We start from the raw sequence: 18,133 nt of genomic DNA, 5'->3' as shown, positions 1-18,133 counted from the left end.
AAGCGCAGTACCTCTTGGCGACGGGCTCCTGGAACGACCAGCTGTAGGATAGCCTCTTCATCTACAACCTTTTTTTGCCAATACTGTCTGTAAAGCAAACCTTCCTTGTACACAAACCACACTTTCCTTTCACCTCTAGGGCTAATCCCAGCAGAATCACGACACCCTTGCAGAGTAGGATCAGAGTAGGATCAGTCATGATAAGCTAAGAAAAATGTGGATGCAATCCTGGTGGCTTTTTTAGTGATGAGACGTCATTGAGGCTAGGATGCTCCAACATGTGAGGGGTAGTTTTGGATAAAGAGAGTTATGGAAACCGTTTGAGATAAGAGTTTCATTTGATTTTGTTAAACTTGGAGCTTTGCTGGTGATCTGGATAGTATGATCTACAAGTAAGAAGCTTTGTTTGGAGCTTGGCAATGAAAATGAGGCCTATTTTTTTAAATTAAATATGAATAAAGAGACCGATATGAATGTGGTTTCGGATGCAGAGAAAGCAGTAATGAGAAACTTCTTCATACAACAGAATGCTTTTCAACAGAAACTTATAAGAAACAAAGAAGCAAAAGATATCGAAGAATATTACTTTACATGAAAAAATATTGATCGATAAACCAGGAGATTTAAGAATGATGAACACTATTAAAATGCTCCAAACTCAACTTTTAATGATGGTTATTCAAGAAATGGGACAGAAATTAAAATACCTTAAGCAGAGACATTTTGAATTTGCAAACAAACCAGGAAGATTACTGCATTGGAAGTTTAAAAAGGAAAAGAAGGGAAATGTTATAAACAAAAAAAATACGTATGGTGAAGTAACATATTATGAAAAGGCAGTGAGAATGGAAATTTTTAGATTTTATTCTAACTTACAGGTGAAACTCGAAAAATTAGAATATCGTGGAAAGGTTAATTTCTTTCAGTAATTCAACTTAAAAGGTGAAACTAATATACAAGATAGACTCATGACATGCAAAGCGAGATATGTCAAGCCTTTATTTGATATAATTGTGATGATTATGGCATACAGCTGATGAGAACCCCAATTTAACAATTTCAACTTTGGGGTTTTCATCAGCTGTGCGCCATAATCATCACAATTATAACAAGCAAAGGCTTGACATATCTCGCTTTGCATGTCATGAGTCTATCTCATATAGTAAACCCCAGTAGCTAATGAAAACAATTGCTTACATAAATGGACTTTTCCATGATATTCTAATTTTTCGAGTTTCAACTGTATATACAAGAGGGAGAAGACAAAGAAAAGATAGTGCACTATCTGAGAAGCAGAAACCTGCCAAAAATGTCAAAACAACAAGTGGATGTATTAAATGCCCCATTTTTAACAGAAATAGAGAACGTGATAAGTCAAGCTAAGATTAATAAAGCACCTGGGCCAGATTGTTTAACTGCTGTCTATTATAAAGTGTTCAAAGACCAGCTAGTCTTTGTGTGTATTGATGAAGACTATCCAAATTAAGGGTAGGATCCCAGATTCCTCGAAGAATGCAAATATTGTGTTGATTCCTAAACAAGATCAAGACTTAACACAAGAACTATAGACCCATTTCTTTGCTTAACTGTAATGTATTTGCTGAAATAATGGCAAAAAGATTTAAAATAATGCTGAGAGACTTTATACATGGGCTTTGGAGGAAGTTAAATGAGAGGGGTTAGGACAATCTATACAAAGCAATTTGCCAACATTATAGCAAATGGTAATTTATCATAAAAGTTTACTATATCAAAAGGAACAAGGCAAGGAAGCCCATTATAAGAGAAAATGAAGAAAATAGAGGTGTTCAAATAGGGCATCAGAAGTATCAACTAAGGGCCTTTGCGAACGACTTACGTTTTATTTGTAGATAACCCTTTGGAAAATACGAGAACAGTATTTAACGAGATTTAACAGTTTGGAGACCTAGCGTGTTTTTATATAAATAAGGGTAAGACAAAGATGATGGTAAAAAATATGAATCAAAAAAAGAAAGAGAGGTTGCAAGAGAAGATGGGTATCAAGGTGGAGAAAAAGGTGAAATATTTGGGTGCATGGCTAACAAATAAGAATGGAATGTTTTATCAGAATAATTACGTTAATGTCTGGAATGGAGTGAAACATGATTTATCGAGATGGGGAAGGATGAAACTTTCACTGTTGGGAAGGATTTCAGCCATAAAGATGGCTGCATTACTTAAGATGTTATTTTTATTTCAAACCATGCCGATAATTAGTAATGTCAGCTGCTTCAAACAATGGCAAAAAGAGTTATCTAATTTATCTTGCAGGGGAGGTAACCAAGGATTAAATTTAAAATATTAATGGATCTTAAGGAAAGGGTTACATTCTCACTGCAAGATCTTATATTATGAAGCAGTTTGTTTGATCTGAAGGATTGTTGTTATTTAAAAATATTAGATTGTTGGATTTGAAAGGGTAAGGAAGACTGTCTGGTTGACATGCTTATTTTTGGTATGATAAGACAAAGATTCACAAAGCGTTTTTGGATCATTGAGTATGAAGAAGTCTTTTGAGAGTCCGGGCCAGGTGCGGGGTTAATTTTGAACGCTGATTCGAATATGATAATTGCTGCATTACAAGAAACAATGCCACATAACTTTTTCTCAAAATAGGGTTGGAATGGGGGGGTCCTGAGGGGTCATTTCATCATATGTGGTAGTCTTGTGGCAATGATATACCATGAATTGACCTTTCCCAAAAAACCCGAAGCCTTTTTATTGGGGATAATAGGGACAGAGATTCCAAAAAAAAAGCTGACCAACCTTTTATGTATGCAACAACTGCAGCTAGAATTTTATATGCACAGAAATGGAAAGATGAAGAGACTCCAACTAAGGAAGAATGTCTTATAAAACTGACTGCTAAAGTAAGAGGACACAGTAATATCTTCATACATGAATGGAGGCCATTGGTGAATTAACGATTGTACTATTCTTATATGAAGTCACATGCAAGATTTGAGATATGAGTAATGGAAGAGTGTAGAGAATGGACTTTGGGCGCTTCGAAAATATAAATTTGTTTTAATGCAGCTACTACTTGAGTCATTCCATATCAAGTGGTCCATTTTTTTTACCTCATGTCATCAAATTTTGTTAATATTTTGAACACTTGTTGAATGATCAAAACAAAGTTTCAATCTAAAATTTTAATTTTTTATCTCATCCTGTTTGTGAGTGAATTTCAAAAAATTGACAATTTTGGCGTTGCCAGTCTACACAAAACCTTGAAAGCTCAGCCCAAAATTGAGGTATGTCAAAAGGAAAAACACCAATCTCTTCAGAACTTCATGGGCTTTAATATGACATGTCACATGGTGGGCTTAAATTTTAAAGTTAAGTCACGTAACAAAATTTTAAAAAGTGATATTAAAATCATACGATTAAAATTTTCCCCAAAAATGTATTTATTATTTAACATTTCCAAGAGCTACCTGCAAAATTTGGGGCTCCCAATGGGATCACATTTTAAATAAATATTTTGTACATATATGTCTGCCTTGGTTCTGTTTAGGATAAGTGGATCTTCTTGGAGTAAAATATTACAGAATAAACAAGACTTCAAACTATAATATCAGTTACTTCAGGCATTTTAGTTGTGAAATATTTCAATTTTGGGCTGAGCCAAAATTGTCAATTTTTTGAAATTTCAAAACCCTCATAACTCACAAACGGGATGAGATTAAAAAATTGAAAATTTAGATTTAAACTTAATTTTGATTGTTCAACAAGTGTGCAAAATATCATCCCTGCGCCACATGGTACTGGAATTGTGTCTGCCCCAGTTCCCAAGAAATTGCTGATGATGGCTGGTATTGACGACTATTACACATCAGCAAGGGGCTGCACTGCCACCTTGGGCAACTTTGCCAAGGCCACCTTTGATGCCATCTTGCAAAGACTCATACTACCAGAGTGTCTGTGCAGAGGACCCAAGCAGCTGCTGTGGCAACTACCTAAAAGATGTTTCTTTAAAATAAAGTGACCAAGAGTGATTTTTAAAAAAAGAAAATAAAATTGGATGACATGAGGTAAAAAAAGTTGGATCACATGATATGGAATGACCCTGAAATGGTTTTAATGTACACATTTATTACATGCTATATATATGGGTCATTCCACACCAAATCGCCTCATTTTAATTCTTGACCGTGCTCTCACAACTCAGATTTTCTTCTATTTTTTATGTGTAGATTACATGTGAGATAACCTCAAATTAATTTTGTTTAAAAATTTTGGTCCAAAATTCGGCACAGGGTAATTTTTTTAAAAAATTTGCTTTTCATGCTTTGACCATATCATTGCAGAAGTGTTTTACACAATAAAATGAACAAGGGCCCTGAGACGTATTTTGTTTTTATAAAACTTGATTTTTTAAATATATCAGGTGACATTGTAACATAAGAGGGTACAATTTTAACTATTCTCACGAATGTGTGAGCTATTTCAGGCTCAAAGAGACCTTAAAAGGTAAAGGGACCCCTGACCATTAGGTCCAGTCGTGTCCAACTCTAGGGTTGCGGCGCTCATCTCGCATTACTGGCCAAGGGAGCCGGCGTACAGTCATGTGGGTCAAAACAAACCATAGCAGCGCACGGAAACGCCGTTTACCTTCCCGCCTGGAGCAGTACCTATTTATCTACTTGCACTTTGACGTGCTTTCAAACTGCTAGGTGGGCAGGAGCTGGGACCGAGCAACGGGAGCTCACCCCGTCGCGGGGATTCGAACCGACGACCTTCTGATGAGCAAGCCCTAGGCTCTGTGGTTTAACCCACAGCACCACCCGTGTCCCAGCCCAAAGAGACCTTAAACCTGTAAAAAAAATTGCTTCAAAATCAATTTATTTTATAACCACAAAAACACCCTTATTTTTAAAACATAACAAGCACATGGTTAGCCCATTCTACAAAAAAAGTATGATACACAGTCGGTGACCCTTTTCTGTGGCACTTAATACCATTTTATACCTTATTTTGAAAGAGACCACAATTAGCTTTATTTTGATACCAAAATAAGCCCAATCGGTTGAAAAATAAGCGAAACAGGAGGTTTTTTCTAAACTGATGCCTAAATTGCACGGAAATCGAAATTTTTAAAAAAATTATCCTGCACCCAAATCTTAAAAAAATATTTTGAGGTTATCTCATAGATTTTCTTTGAAAAATGTTTGTGTAGATACCCGAGTCGTGAGAGCACATGGCACCAGGTCATTTGGCGTGGAATGATCCATATATACAGGTGTGTATGTATGTATGTATGTATGTATGTATGTATGTAATTGGTTTTATGCCTGTCAGCTGCTTAGATGCCAGCTTTGACAATTAAGCAGCATATAAATTCATTAAGACTACTGTGGATTATTATTAATACAATGCTGAAATTGAAAGAAATTTGAGAGAGAGGAAGTAAAACAAATGTGCAACTTTAGATTATTTGGAGAGGCGCTGTGAGAAGAGGGAGGGGCAGTAGAAATAGTTCTATGACCAGTTCCTCCTAAATAATAGGGTTAGGGGAAGAGAGGATGTCTCAAATCTCTCCAAAGCAGCCTTCCAGTGCCTCATTACATAGTAAAGGAACTTTCCAGCCTCTCTCCCCTCCCCCACCCCAAAGCAAAGCTCATTCTGCTTACAAAACATACCCATACACACCCCTTCTCTTCTTTCAGCTCTTCTCTTCTGAAACAAGAGGGTGGTGGCAAAGTGGGGGGGGGGGAGAGATGATCGCCTGGAGAAGAAAGAAGTGGAGGGATTCCAATCCAACCCCCATCTCTAAAAACATTGCTCCTATTGCCTGCCCTCCCCTTGTTCCAAAGCAAACAGGGTGGGGCACAGCCTAGGCCAGTGATGGCCAAACTTGGCCCTCCAGCTGTTTTGGGACTACAATTCCCATCATCCCTGACCACTGGTCCTGTTAGCTAGGGATGATGGGAGTTGTAGTCCCGAAACAGCTGGAGGGTCAAGTTTGGCCATCACTGGCCTAGGCCCTTCACAGGAAGGGAAGACTGTTTCTCTGCTTCTCACCGATTAGCTGGAGAAGTCAGGTGCAAAGCAGGCAACAATAAATCTTGTATTGTTCACAATTGGACAGTTCCCAAGCAATGCGCCTGGTGCGGGGTTAATTTTGAAGCTGATTCGAATACGATAATTGTTGCTGATTGAAATTGGGGGGGGGGGTGCTTGAATAGTTTGTTTGAGAAAAATTGTGAAAACAAAACATAAAAAGAACCTCCAGCAAAAGGGTCTACAAAGGAAACCCTGTTGCTCAAAGTTATTAACAACTTGAAGTTTAAGGTAAAGGTAAAGGGACCCCTGACAATTAAGTCTAGTCACAAATGACTCTGGGGTTGCGGCGCTCATCTCGCTTTAAACGCCATGGGAGCTGGCGTTCATCCGCTTCCGCAGACAGTTTATCCGGGTCATGTGGCCAGCATGACTAAGCCGCTTCTGGCAAAACCAGAGCAGCGCACAGAAACGCCCTTTACCTTCCCATCGGAGTGGTACCTATTTATCTACTTGCACTGTGTTCTTTCAAACTGCTAGGTTGGCAAGAGCTGGGACAAAGCAACGGGAGCTCACCCCGTCGCGGGGATTCAAACCACCAACCTTTCAATCGGCAAGCACCCAAGCAGCACAGTGGTTTAACCCACAGTGCCACCCGAGTCGCCAACTTGATGTTTACTATTAGTTAAATGAGCAGAAGACAATCTAGAGTCAATGTAAGTCTATAGCTTGAACCACATATGCAAGTCATGTTAGTTTACACTATTCAATTCATGTGCTCATGATTGTTCATTTTTTAGCAGAACTCTTAACAAATTTTCAGTGTGCTTTACAACATGAAGAGCAACCAAAATAGGCCATCTCACCATGTAAGGCCACACTCTTTCTACTCCACCTGATTTGATTCCCTCATCCAATTTTGTGTCTCAAGCAACTCTTCCTTAAAATCTACCCCTTTCTCTTGTTTTTTAAATATTAAACTGCTTCCCTCAAACCTATCCAGAGTCGATCATTTCAAAGGCAGCAATACCATTTTAAGTCTTTCTACAGGAGGCTTGCCCAAGAGCCAAGTAAAGAAATTACCTGCAGTCACTAATCTCCTACCTAGAGATGTAAAATTTCTGGAAATTTTGAAGCTCAGAAAAAACCCAGTTTTTTCCGTTTTTTTTCCGGAAAAAAACAGAAAGTTTTGGAAAAATTGAAAAAAATGCTACATTAGCACTTCTTTTTTCTTTTGCAGATTGAAAGTCATTCTGTTACTTTAGAAACATAAAATATAACTATGGACAATTTAATGGGCATAAAATTATCACAACTATTAAAAATAGTGTATCCAAACAATTATTACAAACAGAATTTACTTTTAAAATAGTATTTATTTGTATTTGTAACAAATGGAGCAACAATCTCCTGAACTGTTTACTAGTTTATGTGGAACAAAAAAAAACTCCACAAAACAAATTTAAAAAATCCAGAAGTACCTATTATTCATACAGTGGTACCTCGGGTTACAGACACTTCAGGTTACAGACTCCGCTAACCCAGAAATAGTACCTCGGGTTAAGAACTTTGCTTCAGGATGAAGGCCCCATTAGCTAAAGTGGTACCTCAGGTTAAGAATGGACCTCCGGAACGAATTAAGTTCTTAACCAGAGGTATCACTGTATTTCCTCTCCACAGTATTAAAAAAAAACATTCTCATAAAAAGAACTGAAGAAAAAAGTGGGACTAAGTTTCAATGAATGGGCATGAAATTTAATCAGAATCATTTTCTGAGCTGTAATGATCAGTATCAGTTTCAGTCTCTGCTTCTGCATCTACTCTGTTGTGTCTGTCATTATCACAGTTATTGTGGACTTCTAAAAACTGAAGGTTTGCTCCGATTGAAACAAGCTTCTCTACCCTTCCACGTCAGCTTATTTCTTGATTTAGTGTGAGTGTTTCCAAACATAGACCAGATTCTTTCACATGCTGCATGCAGAAGATGGAGGAATCTGAAGAAGGTGAGAAGCAAGAGGAGTCAGAGGCTGTGTTGTACAAAGACCTTGCCACCATGTTGCAGGAGGAATATGTTTGGCAGAATCCCAGATTGCATTCCTGGACCAAATCCCTGAAGATGTTCTATATTCTGCAACATTTGAAAGTACCTTTCCAACACCAAGTCGTAAATGTGATGCTTGTTTGTAAAACAGTCAAATGCAGCAACAGTGCTATCATCACTTATATTGTCACCTTTGAATCTTGGATCCAGCAGATTTGGATGGCAACAAAATTCTTCCCTTTTTTAAATAAAATCTCTCTCTTTACTTTCTTCTATAATTATAAGTGGATATATACTGAGATGTTCAAAAACAGTTGTTTTTATCTTTGTCATTAGATGAGGAATTTCTGAAAAAAGTGCACTATCAGATTCAGATGCAGTGATTGCTGCAGCAATTGGCTTTAGAATCTTCAGGGAATTTTGCAGCTGAACCCAGACTTCCTGATCAAGAACAGTGTTTCTTACACTCCTGGGTACTTTTACACTCCTGACAACAGCACCTCCTAAAGGAAGAAATGTATCTTGTACTTGCATTGGAGAGTTCAGTTTGTAACCTAGGACTTACTTGTCCTCACAGAAATTAGAATAATCTGATACCATACATATTTTTTAGAAATGGGTTATAAAATATTTGAACCCCTTATCTTTAAATATTTTATTCATCGTGTTAAAGTAAAACATTCCATAATCTAATTTTTGTTTTTTAAATGGGGGGGGGGGGCAAAAAAGGCTTCAGGGGAAAAACGGGAAAAACCCGTTTTTTCCGAAGTTTTCCGGGTTTTTCCTGGGCCTTCACATCTCTACTCCTACCCACTCACTCCTTAAACATTTTCATTAAGCAGGGATGTGTTATCACCCCAACTCTATTTACTATCTACTATTTATTCATCATCATGATCCTACATTTTGTCAAAAGGAAACTCCCCACCGGGGTAGAAATCATGTATCAAACAGATGGAAAGCTCTTCAATCTGAGTAGGCTGAAAGCAAAGAGTAAGGTCATCATAACTTCCGTCATAGAGCTTCAGTATGCTGATGACAATGTAGTGTGCGTACACTCAGAGGACAACCTCCAAACCATCCTAAATATCTTCACAGACGTTTACAGAAAGCTTGGCCTATCACTCAATATACAAAAAACCAAAGTGCTGCACCAACAAGCACAAAACAACCCCTCTGCAGTGCCACAAAACCAACTTAAGGGTGTGACGTTGGAAAAGGTTGATTACTTTTCCTACCTGGGCAGTTATCTTTCCACAAGGGCAGACATTGATGCTGAAATCCAGTGGCGCCTGAGCTCTGCAAGTGCAGCTTTCTCCCAACTGAAGTGCAGAGTGTTTGAGGACTGGGACATTCACAAGGGAACCAAAATACTTATTTACAAAGCTATTGTACTACCAATTTTACTGTACGCTTGTGAAACATGGATCACTTATAGATGCCATCTCCAACTCCTCGAAAGATTCCATCAACAGTGTCTCCGAAAAATTTTACGCATCACTTCAGAAGAAAGGCAAACTTACGCCAGTGTACTGGAATAAATAATAATAATAGTAATTATTATTATTATTATTATTATTATTATTATTATTATTTGTACCCCGCCCATCTGGCTGGATTTCCCCAGCCACTCTGGGCGGCTTCCAACAAAAATCAAATACATTAAAATATCACACATTAAAAGCTTCCCTAAACAGAAGCAAAGATCACCGGTATTGAAGCAATGTCTCTTCAACATCAACTTCGTTGGACTGGTCATATTGAAAAGGAGGTGAAAAGGAGAAACGAGCTAAAAGGAAGGCATGTTTGGCAAACCCTCACCGTGATAAACTCCTGCCTGGAAACCTTATGTCCCCACTGTTGAAGAACATGCGCATTCAGAATTGGCCTCCACAGTCACTTATTCATGGAAGAGAATCTTACTCAGCTACAAGTGATCACCAAAGAAAGGAAGAAACGCTTTCATCAACCTAAGCCTCCCCATCTCAATTTGGCTTTTTGCGCCGCTGGGCTCCCTCTCCCGCCCCTCTCCATGCCCCGGCTCCACAAGCCAGCCAGCCAGCGGCAAAAAAAGCCGCTGGAAGGGGGCTTTCCCCCTTTCAGAGGCTTTTTCCGCCGCTGGGCTCCCTGGGCGGAGCTGGGGCATGGAGAGGTGCTGGCCCACCCCTCTCCATGCCCCGGCTTCGCAAGCCAGCCAGCGGCTTTTTTTGCCGCTGGGCTCCCTGAGCAGAGCCGGGGAATGGAGCGGGGCGGGCCAGCGAGGCCTTCTCGCTGGCCCGCCCCTCTCCATGTCCCGGCTCCGCAAGCCAGCCAGAGGCGAAAGCCAGCCAGCCAGCCAGTGGCATGGAGAGGGGCGGGCCAGCGAGGAGGGGCTTCACGCCAGCCACAAGCGTGACGCCCCTCCTTGCTGGCCCGCGTGGAGGTGTCGCTCCGTGCGCAGCGACACCCCACTCCCGGGGGTGCCACTTGGCTTGCCGCCCCCGGCAGCCAAGCGACTCACTACGCCCCTGCCCACAGCGCCACCCGCATATACACAACCACAAATCAACAGTGAAAGGGCTTTATATATGTATGAGAATTATATACAGAAGAAATGGGTTTATATATGCTTTCACTCTGCATCCTTCCCCCCTAGGGTTGCTACCTATGTCCTTTATAATAAGGGATTGTCCCTTATTTCAAGGAAAAATACTATGTCCCTTATTTCTGCCTCGCTTTCTTCTTCCCCCTACTTCTCTTCTGCTGAGGTGAGCGCTGAACTAGATTCTCCCTCCCTCCCATCTCTACCAGCGCTGTTGCCTCCCTCCTGCCTGTCTGCATTCTCTGTCTGTCTCCCTTTCCTAGAATCATAGAATCATAGAGTTGAAAGAGACCACAAGGGCCATGCACTCCAACCCCCTGCCAAGCAGGAAACACCATCAAAGCATTCCTGACAGATGGCTGTCAAGCCTCCGCTTAAAGACCTCCAAAGGAGGAGACTCCACCACACTCCTTGGCAGCAAATTCCACTGTCGAACAGCTCTTGCTGTCAGGAAGTTCTTCCTAATGTTTAGGTGGAATCTTCTTTCTTGTAGTTTGAATCCATTGCTCCGTGTCTACTTCTCTGAAGCAGCAGAAAACAACCTTTCTCCCTCCTCTAGATGACACCCTTTTATATATTTGAACATGGCTATCAGATCACCCCTTAACCTTCTCTTCTCCAGGCTAAACATACCCAGCTCCCTAAACTGTTCCTCATAAGGCATCATTTCCAGGCCTTTGACCATTTTGGTTGCCCTCCTCTGGACACGTTCCAGCTTGTCAGTATCCTTCTTGAACTGTGGTGCCCAGAACTGGACACAGTATTCCAGGTGAGGTCTGACCAGAGCAGAATACAGTGGTACTATTACTTCCCTTGATCTAGATGCTATACTCCTATTGATGCAGCCCAGAATTGCATTGGCTTTTTTAGCTGCTGCATCACACTGTTGACTCATGTCAAGTTTATGGTCTACCAAGACTCCTAGATCCTTTTCACATGTACTGCTCTCAAGCCAGGTGTCACCCATCCTGTATTTGTGCCTTTCATTCCCCTCCCCCAACTGTAGTACTTTACATTTCTCCCTGTTAAAATTCATCTTGTTTGCTTTGGCCCAGTTCTCTAATCTGTTAAGGTCATTTTGAAGTGTGATCCTGTCCTCTGGGGTATTAGCCACCCCTCCCAATTTGGTGTCATCTGCAAACTTGATCAGGATGCCCTCAAGCCCATCATCCAAGTCATTGATGAAGATGTTGAATAAGACTGGGCCCAAGACAGAACCCTGTGGCACCCCACTAGTCACTTCTCTCCAGGATGAAGAGGAGCCGTTAATGAGCACCCTTTGGGTTCGGTCAGTCAGCCAGTTACAAATCCACTGAATGATAGCATTGTCTAGCCCGCATTTTACCAGCTTTTTTACAAGAATATTATGGGGCACCTTGTCAAAGGCCTTGCTGAAATCAAGATAGGCTACATCCACAGCGTTCCCTTCATCTACCAGACTTGTAATTCTGTCAAAAAATGAGATCAGATTGGTCTGACATGACTTATTTTTCAGAAACCCATGCTGACTTTTAGTGATCACAGAGTTCCTTTCTAGGTGTTCACAGACCGTTTGCTTAATGATCTGCTCTAGAATCTTTCCTGGTATTGATGTCAGGCTGACTGGGCGGTAATCCTTTCCCTACCCTCTCCCTCCCTGTTACACTAAATCCAGTGGAGTGAATGGAGTGACTTGGGGGGGGGGGGGGAGAGGCTGGCCAGCAGGGGTTGCACACATTTTTTCCCAGGGAAACAAAGGATACTAGGCTGCTGTATAAAGAGGTACAGTGGGTCTTGCAAACCAATTATTTAGGTACCAAAGAAAACCCCTCCCCCAAAAAACCAAAGACTATTTAAAGTGCTTTAAATGTGTACTGCATATGAGGACTCAAACTCCCTTGCAAGAAACTGTAACAGTCCTAAATTCACATTAAGCTTGATCATTTGACAATAGAAATAAGTCCCAATTATTTCAATTGAATTTACTTTCAAGTATGCAGAGGACTGAAGCCTTAACGCTGGTTGTTTTTATTTATTTAAATAAATTGATGTAAATATTGTATAAAGGAAAGGTCCAAAAATGAAGCACACATGTAACACTAGTGGTTAAATGAACTTGTTTAATTATGATGCTCGCATGTGAATGTAGAAGGCATTAGCTACATGAAAAGGGATGTTGGAAGCAAAGCTCTGTGAGGAAAAGAAACAGAATTTGTTGCTGTCTTCACCCCTTTCTTTTTTTGACTGGGTTTCTACATTTACCATTCTTCTGACAAGCAGAAATTCAGCAGTTGGGGAGGATACGAGTCATTGAAATTAATGTGCCTTGCTAACTTAGATCCGTAAATTTCATTGAGTCTCTTCTATGAGTATGACCCGCACTGGAAACAACCCATTGTAATCGATTGTGTTTAAGTAATTTCTGCACAAGGTAAAGTAATTTTTAGTCCCCCAATTCCTCCCTCCCGTCATGTCCCATATTTTGCCCAACCTGTCCCTTATTTTGCCAGACCAAAGGTGGCAACTCTACTCCACCAACCCCCAACCCCCCCAATTACTCCACAGTCTGAATAAGTCGATCCAAACCCAGCTCACTATCTACCACTATAGATGGTGGTGAGGAAGAAGGGGGGCGGGAGATTACGAGTGAGACAGAGGCAGCCGGTCGTTTATTCTTGCACCTCGCAAACCTCTTCTCTGCCCCCCCCCCCCCTAATGTTCTCCTCAGGCTTAAACGTGTGAAAAGGGGCGGGGCGTTTTTCCAGTCTGGCCCGGCGGCGTTCTAGGCCGTTGGGGCACAAAGAGAGGAAAGTGGAGGAGGAGTCGGGGCTTTCACTCCTCGATTCGCGTCAAGACAACGACTTCATTTCATTACCTTGTAGAAGGCCTCGTTGGAGCCGCGCACCTCCACCACCAGCTCTTCCATGGCGGCAGCGGCGGCTGGACAGGAAGGAGTTGTGGAAAAGCAGGAGGTGGAAAGAGGCCTACGGCCCAGACGGCCTGTCGCCCGACTTCCTCCTTTCTTGTGGCCTCCTTCCGTCTCCCTCGCTGGCGTGTGCAGGAGAAGGAGGCGGCAATTTAGGCCGAGAGGCAGCTTCTCCTTCGTCACCTCCTAACAGCTCGTCGCTGTCACTGCCTTTAATGAAAGTGAAATTGTCACCCCGCAGCGTCGAAGACTGTGGCGGCAACGGTTGCTGAGCAGGGAAGTGGAGGAGGAGCAGCGCCACAAGCCGCCCGCTTCGAATGTAAACATTAAAAAAAAAACCTGGCGCCGTCACGTGATGCAGCGGGGTTCCGGAGATGTGACGTGGGGCGGGAGGGGTCAGAAAAGGAGAGGAGTCGGAGTCACACGATTACGCCGGCGCACTTACATGGGCGCGCTATTTCGAGCGTTCTCTGGTGCTCAAGAAAGAGCATTACCGAACGCTGAAACCCTAAGTGACCAACGGCGTTGGTGCGCACCCCTGTCTACTCTTTCACTTACTCGCGCCCGCTCACAGTCACTCAACGGAACAGCCACTCGCTGCTTTCAACAACTCCTCAAATCCTTTTCTCCGTTAAGAGCGATGCTATATCTGTCCAATTAAACATTTGGGAGCGGAAGCTCTGAAAGATGCTACTGACGGGGCGCAATGTGCAGTTTCCTGGGTTTAAGAAACGATTCGGAGGTTAGGTAGCATACTGAGCGGGGAAGTGTTAAATCATTTTTTGTTGGATGTGGGTTTTTGATATGGGGTAAAAAGAAGGAAATTATTTTTATTAGTGAAGAAAAGTGGAGTATAGAGCATTCAAATAAACACACGTAATTAAAAATATGTGTGTGTTTTTTCAAGTTGGACATTGCTGTAGCATTTATTTAATTACCTTGTATGCTGCTTCACATTTTAACAGAAATCTTTTAAAGAGTTTACTTACCCTTCCAAAAAATTCACTCCTACTGAGCTACAGCCCATCCTTTAGGGGTGATTATGTGACGGACTGGAGCGCTCAAAAGATGTGATTGCTCCCCCAACAAGCAGTCCAAAGTGGTACAGCTCAGGGCACACAGCATTTTGTGCCTTTCCTGAACATGTGTTTCACTCACACCTTCCTCCTGAAACCAAGTCCTAGATCAGAAATATTTTTTATTATTTTTATTAAACAGGTGCTGTGGCCTGGAAAGGCTGCCGTTTACCCTGAAAGCCATCTCCTCCAAATATATAAAAGGTTGGTTGCAGATACTCAGCTGCCAAGGAAAGGCACTAAGCACATGCTCATAGAAACCCTATTCCTACTACATCACACATTCCAGGGCAGAGCAATGGGCCTGAAAACCATGAGAAGAGAGCCCCTCCAAACTGAGTACCTGGCTTGACCAAGCCAAGAGCAACCCCGCACCCCAGAAAGTATGAGAAGGCTGTAATTCACCAACCACCAAGCACCATCCCAGGCTTCAGAAAGCAATCCTCCCTTGTGTACCTGAGTCTCCAGAAGACTTAAACTCTCTATGGCTTGTCCGTGCAGCTGAAAGCTGCTGCCTGACCTCCTCCAGTCTCTGTTGTGGGAACATGTTTTAAAGTGCTCCTGCACTTGTTTTCTTTGAGGTAATCTTCCGCACATTGCAAGGAAGGTAAAAATATCCGGCAGAGGTTTGCTGCCTGGATCCCTCCGCGCTGTTAGCAGAGTGCACCAATTTTGTTGTTGTTCAGTCGTTCAGTCGTGTCCGACTCTTCGTGACCCCATGGACCAGAGCACGCCAGGCACGCCTATCCTTCACTGCCTCTCGCAGTTTGGCCAAACTCATGTTAGTAGCTTCGAGGACACTGTCCAACCATCTCATCCTCTGTCGTCCCCTTCTCCTTGTGCCCTCCATCTTTCTCAACATCAGGGTCTTTTCCAGGGAGTCTTCTCTTCTCATGAGGTGGCCAAAGTACTGGATCCTCAGCTTCAGGATCTGCCCTTCCAGTGAGCACTCAGGGCTGATTTCTTTAAGGATGGATAAGTTTGATCTTTTTGCAGTCCATGGGACTCTCAAGAGTCTCCTCCAGCACCATAATTCAAAAGCATCAATTCTTCGGCGATCAGTCTTCTTTATGGTCCAGCTCTCACTTCCATACATTACTACTGGGAAAACCATAGCTTTAACTATACGGACCTTTGTCGGCAAGGTGATGTCTCTGCTTTTTAAGATGCTGTCTAGGTTTGTCATTGCTTTCCTCCCAAGAAGCAGGCGTCTTTTAATTTCATGACTGCTGTCACCATCTGCAGTGATCATGGAGCCCAAGAAAGTAAAATCTCTCACTGCCTCCATTCCTTCCCCTTCTATTTGCCAGGAGGTGATGGGACCAGTGGCCATGATCTTAATTTTTTTGATGTTGAGCTTCAGACCATATTTTGCGCTCTCCTCTTTCACCCTCATTAAAAGGTTCTTTAATTCCTCCTCACTCTCTGCCATCAAGGTTGTGTCATCAGCATATCTGAGGTTGTTGATATTTCTTCCGGCAATTTTAATTCCGGTTTGGGATTCATCCAGTCCAGCCTTTCGCATGATGAATTCTGCATATAAGTTAAATAAGCAGGGAGACAATATACAGCCTTGTCGTACTCCTTTCCCAATTTTGAACCAATCAGTTGTTCCATATCCAGTTCTAACTGTAGCTTCTTGTCCCACGTAGAGATTTCTCAGGAGACAAATGAGGTGAACCGGCACTCCCATTTCTTTAAGAACTTGCCATAGTTTGCTGTGGTCAACACAGTCAAATGCTTTTGCGTAGTCAATGAAGCAGAAGTAGATGTTTTTCTGGAACTCTCTAGCTTTCTCCATAATCCAGCGCATGTTTGCAATTTGGTCTCTGGTTCCTCTGCCCCTTCGAAATCCAGCTTGCACTTCTAGGAGTTCTCGGTCCACATACTGCTTAAGCCTGCCTTGTAGAATTTTAAGCATAACCTTGCTAGCGTGTGAAATGAGCGCAGTTGTGCGGTAGTTGGAGCATTCTTTGGCACTGCCCTTCTTTGGGATTGGGATGTAGACTGATCTTCTCCAGTCCTCTGGCCACTGCTGCGTTTTCCAAACTTGCTGGCATAGTGAGTGTAGCACCTTAACAGCATCATCTTTTAAAATTTTAAATAGTTCAGCTGGAATATCATCACTTCCACTGGCCTTGTTGTTAGCAAGGCTTTCTAAGGCCCGTTTGACTTCACTCTCCAGGATGTCTGGCTCAAGGTCAGCAACCACATTACCTGGGATGTATGAGACCTCCATATCTTTCTGGTATAATTCCTCTGTGTATTCTTGCCACCTCTTCTTGATGTATTCTGCTTCTGTTAGGTCCTTCCCACTTTTGTCCTTAATTGTGGTAATCTTTGGACGAAATGTTCCTTTCATATCTCCAATTTTCTTGAACAAATCTCTGGTTTTTCCCATTCTGTTGTTTTCCTCTATTTCTTTGCATTGCTCGTTTAAGAAGGCCTTTTTGTCTCTCCTTGCTATTTTTTGGAAATCTGCATTCAGTTTCCTGTATCTTTCACGATCCCCCTCGCATTTTGCTTGCCTTCTCTCCCCCGCTATTTGTAAGGCCTCATTGGACAGCCACTTTGCTTTTTTGCATTTCCTTTTCATTGGGATGGTTTTTGTTGCTGCCTCCTGTATAATGTTACGAGCCTCCATCCATAGTTCTTCAGGCACTCTATCCACCAAATCTAAATCCTTAAACCTGTTCCTCACTTCCACTGTGTATTCATAAGGGATTTGATTTAGATTGTATCTTACTGGCCCATTGGTTTTTCCTAGTTTCTTCAGTTTAAGCTGGAATTTTGCTATAAGAAGCTGATGGTCTGAACCACAGTCAGCTCCAGGTCTTGTTTTTGCTGACTGTATAGAGCGTCTCCATCTTTGGCTGCAGAGAATATATTCAATCTGATTTCGATGCTGCCCATCTGGTGATATCCATGTGTAGAGTCATCTCTTGTGTTGTTGGAAAAGAGTGTTTGTGATGACCAGCTTCTTCTCTTGACAGAACTCTATTAGCCTTTGCCCTGCTTCATTTTGAACTCCAAGGCCAAACTTGCCAGTTGTTCCTTTTATCTCTTGACTCCCTATTTTACCATTCCAATCCCCTATAACGAGAAGAACATCCTTCTTTGGTGTCATTTCTATAAGGTGTTGTAAGTCTTCATAGAATTGGTCAATTTCAGTTTCTTCAGCACCAGTAGTTGGTGCATAAACTTGGATTACTGTGATGTTAAAAGGTCTGCCTTGGATTTGTATCGAGATCATTTTATCATTTTTGAGATTGCATCCGAGTAGAGCTTTTGCCACTCTTTTGTTGACTATGAGGGCCACTCCATTTCTTTTACAGGATTCCTGCCCGCAGTAGTAGATATGATAGTCATCCGAATTGAATTCGCCCATTCCCGTTCATTTTAGTTCACTGATGCCCAGGATGTCAATGTTTATTCTCGCCATCTCATTTTTGACCACATCCAGCTTACCAAGGTTCATGGTTCTTACATTCCAGGTTCCTATGCAA

General features: G+C 42.0%; 1 protein-coding gene across 3 annotated transcripts in view; it reads right to left on the bottom strand.

Moving 5' to 3' along the window:
• LOC117039786 (synaptic functional regulator FMR1-like) overlaps positions 1–13,830 on the bottom strand; it is a 200,134-nt gene extending 186,304 nt beyond the window's left edge. Inside the window, exon 1 of one of the 3 annotated variants that reach the window (XM_033136983.1) lies at positions 13,501–13,830. In XM_033136983.1, coding sequence (XP_032992874.1) covers positions 13,501–13,551 — 51 coding nt within the window. In that variant the 5' untranslated portion in view covers positions 13,552–13,830. The remainder of the gene's footprint in view (positions 1–13,500) is intronic. The other 2 variants (XM_033136982.1, XM_033136984.1) reach the window with 2 other exon arrangements.
• Positions 13,831–18,133: the final 4,303 nt, after the last annotated feature.

This window comes from Lacerta agilis, chromosome W (genome assembly GCF_009819535.1).
Source record: "Lacerta agilis isolate rLacAgi1 chromosome W, rLacAgi1.pri, whole genome shotgun sequence".
NCBI classification, from domain to species: Eukaryota; Metazoa; Chordata; class Lepidosauria; order Squamata; family Lacertidae; genus Lacerta; species Lacerta agilis.
This window is presented reverse-complemented; position numbering and strand designations above follow the sequence as displayed.